General features: G+C 44.2%; 1 protein-coding gene across 1 annotated transcript in view; it reads right to left on the reverse strand.

Annotated features, from left to right (window-relative positions):
- ASIC2 (acid-sensing (proton-gated) ion channel 2) overlaps positions 1 to 8,041 on the reverse strand; it is a 349,916-nt gene that overhangs the window by 11,995 nt on the left and 329,880 nt on the right. The window contains exons 4-5 of the mRNA XM_006832315.1: positions 3,975 to 4,125; positions 1,386 to 1,442 (exon numbers count right to left, since the gene is read on the reverse strand). Coding sequence (XP_006832378.1) covers positions 1,386 to 1,442; positions 3,975 to 4,125 — 208 coding nt within the window. The remainder of the gene's footprint in view (positions 1 to 1,385; positions 1,443 to 3,974; positions 4,126 to 8,041) is intronic.

Here is an 8,041-nt window from a genome sequence, read left to right on the forward strand (position 1 = left end):
GAGCTGGGGGGAGTTGCTAGTCCAGGATCCCTGAGGTCTGGGAGATCTAGGAGAGGTGGAGAGCTGGGTTTTTGATGGCAGATGAGGATGTGGCTCATAAAATAGTGCCCACTCTTTCTATCTTACTTTGGGTCTTCCACCCCTTAAAGCTCAGGGTCAGCAGTTTGAAACTACCAGCTGTTCGGCGGGAGAAAGATGAGACTTTCTGCTCCCGTAAAGATTTACAACCTCTGAAACCCAGTACAGAGTTGCTATGAGTTGGAACTGACCCCACGGCACATAACAACAAAAACAACCCCTTAAAGACTGTTGAAAAGGCACCACTTTGAGACAATGGGCTCCATACGAGCCTTTCCGCTGCCTTCTCGGGTCCTTGCCTCAGTGTTCTCATCCACAAAGTGGGCCACTCTAGGGCAAACAATTTGTGAAACCATTTGCCTGAAGTCCAGAGCTCCCTGGCATTCCGTCTGAGGATCCTTTCCAGGCAGTGCCCACCTACACTGCCTTTTCAGTTAGGATGTGGGCTAAGATGCCCAATGCTTTTCCGTGGGGACACCGTCCCCATCTGGAATCTCTTTCTCTCTCATTTCTTCTAATTAGGATGAGCAGTTAAAAAACATCATTTTCCTCCTCCCCCTTCTTTCTACTAACCATCTCAGCATTTCTGGCTTCCCCTGGGTCTTACTGAATCTTTACTTCAAAGAGAAACCGGCTCTTTGCCAACATCAGAAGATACCCCCTCTTCTGGGCCAGCCCCTCCCTTTTCCAGTCTCTAGACGGCATCAGGACAGGAGTTCAGGGCTGCTAAATGTGAGTCCATGTTGTTTTAAAATGTTCCCTGCTTATCTTGTTTATCGACCATTTCCCTAGTCCTGAGAGAGGTGCGGATGTGCGATAGCAGCTCTTTCTTGAGGTCTCCCATCCCCACAGTTTCCTTGGGATGGGACCACATGGAATTATTCCAACCCCCAACCCCTCAGCAGGCAGACCTGGGGAGAGGAGAGCACAGACAGGCTTCTATCTCCCTGGGCTCCCTGGACAGCACGGGAAAGGCAGGGCCTCTCCGTAGGCAGGAAGGTATCATCCAGCTCCCTCTGGTGCCACCCCACTCCCCACTGTCCATCTTCTCTCTCTCTGTCCACCTCCCTCTGTCCCTTAGTACACTCTGTTCCCCCTGAACTCCACCTCCATTCTCTCCTGTGACCCCCTTGACCAGCCCACATCCGTCCTTCCTCCCTCCCTCCACTCCATCTCCCTGCAGAACCTCCTTCCCCTCACCCCCTCTCAGCATCTGATCTCTTTCCCCACACCCAGATGCTCTCAACCATCTCTCTCTCAGACAGCCACACCCCAGCATTCCACCTTGATTCCATGCTGGGACTCACCCAGGGCCGGCTCTGCACATTCCTTGTGCTGCTCAGGGGTACAAAAAGGGGCGTCCCCTGCAAAGAAAAAGCACAAGGGAAAGTTACCTAAGCACAGTTGTTGTGTGTGCCAGCAACAGTTACCTTCCTTGGGCTTGAGGAAGGGGGTGCATCCCATTACTTGGGAGGGCTAGTGGACATATCAGAAGGGAGCCATTGACCAGAATTGTTCAGGTGGCAGGGGATGACAGGAGAACACTAGACCTAGGGTCAGAAGGTTAGGTTCTGATCCACTCCTGCCCTTTGCTTGCTCTGTGGTTGACAGGCCCTGCCTGGCTAACATCTGCTAGGTGACTAGGATCCATTGAGTTCACATAGATGAGACTGTCTTGGCAAATCAAACTTTGAGGTGACCTACTGGGTATGTATCATCTCCTTTAACCTTCTGGGGTAGGAAATAGTGTCCCAGTTTCACTCGGAAGTGACTTGAGTCTTGAACACTTTGTCATGTCCAGACAGCAGAGCGAGTAGGTGATGGAGGTGGGGTTAGACCCATCCATCTGATTTCCATCAGCACATCCCTCTACTGTAGGTGAATGAGGATTGTTTTGTAAGTATCCTTATTGTTTTACCCACAATTCTACATTTGTAGCTAAGATGCCAGTAACAGTGCCTTAGGGACAATGACTGTTCGTCTTGGGCTTCGATGGGTACCAACTGAGTAACATCCTACTGCTGGGCTGTCTTTGTAGATATTTAGGATCTTTTTTCTCTGTTTTTGATTGCTAAAATTAAAGTCCACCACAGCGTTATTTCCTACCCATTCCCCCCAAAAGCTTTTACAGAGCTGAAGAATTGGTATGTTTCCTCCTTTCTAATAATAATAACAAACTGACATGTTTCCCTCCTTCCTCTGTCTTCCAGGAAAGCTCAGAGGCCATTTTAAAGACCAGGACCACTAATTTTAGATTACTAATCACTGGCTACAAATGGAATTTAGTTATAAGGATGTTAATTACAGCATTGATTATAATAGCAAAAGCGTTGGTAATGAACTAAACGCCAAATATGAGGATCTAGTTAATACACTTAAATAAACTGTGATATAACCATGAAATATATTAGCAATCATTACATATGATAGCAAAGTTTGGGGGCACATAATAGGTCTTCAATCAACATGATTTTTGGTAACCTTTCCAAATATGCTAATACAACTTTGGACTTTAGCAATTTACAGAGCATTTTTATATCTTAACTGAATTTTATCCTCATAAAAATTAATGTTAGTGAAGCTGAGAACAGAGAGGTTTAGTGACTTGTTCCAGGTCACATAGTAAGTGAGTGGAGGAACCTGAATTCGAAACTAAGGCCTTTGCCTTTCATCTCACTCACCTTCCTACGCTGCCGCAGGAAACGCCTCCTACCCTGAGTAGCTCCCCGCTCTTCACTTCTGCTTCTGACATGCTGACTCCATATATGATTAGTTTAACAACAGAACTGTGTGCCCAGGCACATTTATTTGCTGACTGATGATAAACTTTTGCCTCATCTGAAAGAGTATTAGACATTTGGATGCACAGAACAGCAAACATCTGAATAAAAGCAGCGAACATCTGGATGTGGAAGCATGCACCACACAAGGCTTCAAGAATTGCAAACATCCAGATATCTGGACACAAACATCAGGAGGTAGCACAGCAAACATGTGGAACAGTTTCCAAGCACACGGATGCTCCTGGACTCCAGGATGCTACCTTGCTTGCTGATCTGGATGCTTCTATCTGCCCTATTTTTTTTAAAAAACCAATTGCTGTGTAGCTCACAGTGACTCATAGCACCCCCATGAGTGTCAGAGTAGAACTGTGTGCTCCACCAGGTTTTCAATGGCTGATTTGGGGGAGTAGATTGCCAGACCTTTCTTCCAAGGTACATCTAGGTAGACTCTAACCATAATCCTTCTGGTGAGCAGACAAGGGTGTTAATTCACCAGGGACTCCTAAATATTTAAGCACCAAATAATGGTCTTCCCAGAACAATAGCTCTTTGGGGTCTAGTGAAGTAAGAGAAGTGCTTCCTGTTAGGCTGAGAAATGCAAAAGCTCTGTGGGTAGCAGAAAGGAGTCTTGGTAGCGTAGGGAATTACGATTTGGACTGTTAACCACAAGGTCAGCGGTTCGAGTCTACTGGCATTCCGTGGGAGAAAGATGAGACTTTCTGCTCTGTAAATAGTTACAGCCTCAGAAACCTTACACAGGATGGCCATGAGTTGGAACAAAGTAGACAGCACACGACTACCAACCAACCACCAGCCCAAAGGTTAGTAGTTCAAACTGACCAGCTGCTCTTTAGAAACACTATATAGGGTTGCTATGAGTCAGAACTGATTTGATGGCAGTTAGCAACAACACCAACAGTGGTGGGGGCCTAGAAGAAAAGCTCACAATATGTGTCCCTAAGAATATAGCCAAGAAAACTCTACGGAGCCGTTCTACTCTAACACGGGGGGCGTGTCACAATGAATTGGAATCAATGGCTTTTTTTTTTAATTCAAGAAATGCAATGAAAGGTCCAGTTATCTCAGGCAGAGTTCTGCTCCCCTGGCACTGACCTGGCATGTGAACCATTCGGCAGTTGCAGTTCTCCACGATGTAGCGGGTCTCACAGTCAATCCGACAGGCGGTGATGCTGTAAACAGGAAAGAAGTCCAGCCCCATCTCTGAGGACCGGCACTCGCCCCATGGTGGGGGCAGATATGTGAGCTGCAAGACAGGAAGGAGGGGTGGTGGTCAGCCCTGGGGAATGCTGCTTGTTCTGCCCCAACAGACTCAGTGCCTCATTCATTCATTCAGTCGACAAGCAATGATTGACGTTTCTACCTGAGAATGCAACTCCATCGCCTGGCTTGCTGCCTGGCTCCAGGGCTAGCTTTCTTGCCTGTACTTACTGGAGGTGAATATGCGCATGCAGAATTCATGCCCACCTGGAACTGGTGAGTGGAACCCTGTTTAGATAGAAGGTCTTTGCAGATGCAATCAAGCTAAGATGAGGTCACTGTGGATTAGGGTGGGACCTATATCCAGTCTGATGGCGCCCTTATAAGAAGAGGGAAATTTGGACACAGAGACAAGGAGAACGACATGTGACTATGTAGGTCAAAGAGGATCATGGGTGGTCAGAGATCACCTAAAGCCAAGAGAGAGGCATGGGACAGATTCTCCTCAAGAAACGCACCTTGCTGGCAGCTTGATTTCAGACGTGTAGCCTCCAGAACTGGGAGAGAATGCATTTCAGGCATTTTCAGTCATTCAGCTTGTGGCACTTTGTTATGATAGCCCTCATAAATGAATATACTGCCTCATCTTTTGTAAAAACTCAGCAAGCCCATGTGTGTCAGGGTGGAACTATGGGCCATAGTGTTTTCAAAGGCTGATTTTTCTGAAGTAGATCACTAGGCCTCTCTTTGGAGGTACCTCTGGATAGATTTGAACATCCAACTCCATCTCCATAAATGCTGATCTCCTCAGAGCTTCTTTGTCATGCTATGTGTCTTTCCTTTGTCACACCTTGTCAGCTCACACCTCTTGAATGACTTACCACGCTGTACTTGGGACATACGGACCTCAGACATAGACTTGGAAGACAAGACTCAGCAATGGGCTCAGAGAGCAAAGCTCTCAGAGTGAGATGACATTAGGCATAGTCAGTTTTGTCCATGATCTTTAGTTCTGATTGAAACAGTTCTCAGGATGTCATGTTACGGATATCTCTTGGTTGGGGAAAACGACACTCTGTCCACCAAATGTTCTTTTATGGTGGAGTCCTGGTGTGGCACTGCGGGCTAATGCCCTGGATTGCAAGGTCAGTTTGAACTGCAAGGTCAGCGGTTCAAACTCACTAGCTGCTCCTCGGAAACTAGGAGTCGCTATGGGTTGGATCTGTGTCAATGGCACTTAACAACAACAATACTATGGGACTTGCCTCATGGGGATGGAGAGGGTACAGGAGGGGGAACTGATGGTTGTTACACTTACTGTGTTCAAAGTCCCAAACTAGAACCTTTATCCCTATCTTTTTTTTAAATTAAAGAATAATTTTCATAAAATAAAACACACACATTTGAAGTGTACAGTGCAAGGGGTTCTGACAAAAGCATTCAAATGTGTAACGCTCACATCAGTCAAGATACAGAGCATTATTATCCCCCTAGAAAGCTCCTTCCTGACTCTCTCCAGCCCGCCTTCCACCTGCTCAGGCAATCACAGGTGTGACTCCTGTCACCCTTGCTTGACTTTGTTGGTTCTCAGACTTGATATAAACAAGAGCATCCACTATGTTCTCTTTTGTGTCTGGCTTCTTCTATTCAACATCATGCGCTAGAGGCTCATTTGTGTCGTTGAGAACATTCAGTTTATGCCCTTTGTTTGACAAATAGCTTTGCAGTGTATGAGCACACTGCCATTGGTTTATCCAGCCATCTGATGGTGCCCATTTGGGTTGCTTCCCAGTTTTGGGTAATGATGAAAAGTCCCTATAGGCATATATGTATATGTCTTTTTGTGGACCCCTATTTTAATTTCTCTGAGGTAAATAGCTAGGAGTGGAATAACTGGTTCATAAGATGGACTCCTGGTATGGCGCTATGGGGTAATGTGTCAGACTGCAAAGTCATTTGAACTGCAAGGTTGGTGGTTCAAGCTCACCAGCTGCTCCTTGGAAATCCTATACAGGGTTGCTATGGGTCGGGATCAACTCAACAGCACTTAACAACAACAACAAGACTAGGTTTAACTTTATAAGAAATTATTATCACTGGGCTGCTAGCTATAAAGTCAGCGGTTCAAATCCACCAGTACCTCCTCATAAATCCTATACAGGGTCACTTATAGGAGCAGGCTCCACAGTACTTAACAATAACAACCAGTAATATATAAGCATTCTAGTTGCTCCACACTCTTGTCATATTTGGGTTTTGTCCATCTTTTTAATTTTAGCCATTCTGATAGATTGTAGCTTCATATCATTGTTTCTTTTTGCATTTTCCTGATGATGAATGATTTTGAACACAGTTTTATGTGCTGATTGGCCATTTGTGTATCATATTTCATGAAGTGTTTAAGTCTTTTGTCCATTTAAAGTACTTTTTAATTTTTATTTTTGAGTTATAGGAGTTTCCCATAATATTCTGGACATTATTCCTCTGTCAGATATATGTATTGGTAATATCCTCTCCTAGTGTGCGACTTACCTTTTCATCTTCTTTTTATTATTATTATTTAAAGTTTTTATTGTGAATTGAGTGATAGTTTACATGGGAGAACATTGGTTTTTCACCCACTGTTTCATTGCAATGATTACAATCCCCTCCATACATCATCAGTCGTAGTATTTGCTTCTAGTCCCTCTGTTTTTTTCTTTTTTTTTTTTTTTTGAGGCGGGGGGGGGGATGTACACCAAAACACTCAGAAATATATAATCATTTAAACAACCAAAGGGCACATTCTGCAAGCCTGCCTCCTGGCTGTCAGCACACAGCCTTTCTCTTTCCATGAGTCTAGAGTCCTCAGCTGCTCCCTCTCTCCATGTTCTCATCTCTACCTCTATCTCTGGTGTCGTTGCTTCTCTGGTTAAGGTCCCACATTCTGCTCATGCTCTTCTCCCTTGAAGTCAATTTCACTAAGGTAGAATTTACATACAATAAAAGGCGTCCATTTAATACACATTTTCGAAATGCATATATTCTCATAACCATCACCCTAATCCAGTGGGATTAAAAAAAAAACTCATGACAAATTCCATTATCTTTGAATTCCAATTTTTCACAAACTTTTTGAAGCCCCTCGTACATTTCCCCGACTCTTCAAATATTCCCTATTCCTAGGTAACTGCTGATCTGCTTTGTCATTACAAATTAGTTTTACCTGAGCTAGAATTCCTATAAATAGAAACATACAGAATGTACTTGTATGTCTGACTTCCTTCTCTTGGCATGTTCTTCTGGTACTTTCATGTTGTTGCATGTATCAGTAGTTCATGTATGTCTATTGCTGACTTTCACGTCTTCTTTCCTCGTCTTACTTTTTTTGTTTCTTTTTCTTGCCTCAATGCATTGGCTAGAAACTCCAATACAGTGTTGGACCCCTCCAACCCCCCCCCCCAAAAGAGATAGGGTATACCTTGTTTCCAAGCTTAGGGTAAAAGTATTCATTATTTCACTATCACCTGTGGTAAGTGTAGATTTTTCTTAGAGTCCTTTGTCCGATTGAGAGAGTTTTCTTCCATCCCTTGTTTGCTGAGAAACCGTATCATCGATGGGTGTTGAATTTGGGCAAATATGTTTTCTACTTATATTGAGATGATCATTTGATTTTCCTCCTTAATTCTGTTATCATTGTAAACAATATTGATTGATTTGAAGATATTGAAACCACCTTGCTTTCCTGGTATAAACCCCTCATGGTCATAATTTATTATCCTCTTTATATAGTACTGGATTTGATTTAATTAATAGTGATTCATTCTGATCTTGTGGAGGCGTTGGGCTGCTAACCCCAAGGCCAGCAGTTCAAACCCACTCACTAATCACAAGAGAAAGGTGAGGCTGTCTGTTCATCAAATTGCCAAGATTCACAGTCTTGGAAATCCTTGGGAGCAGTTCGGCTCTGTCCTATAGCATTG

This window comes from Chrysochloris asiatica, unplaced genomic scaffold, assembly GCF_000296735.1.
Source record: "Chrysochloris asiatica unplaced genomic scaffold, ChrAsi1.0 scaffold00007, whole genome shotgun sequence".
NCBI lineage: Eukaryota > Metazoa > Chordata > Mammalia > Afrosoricida > Chrysochloridae > Chrysochloris > Chrysochloris asiatica.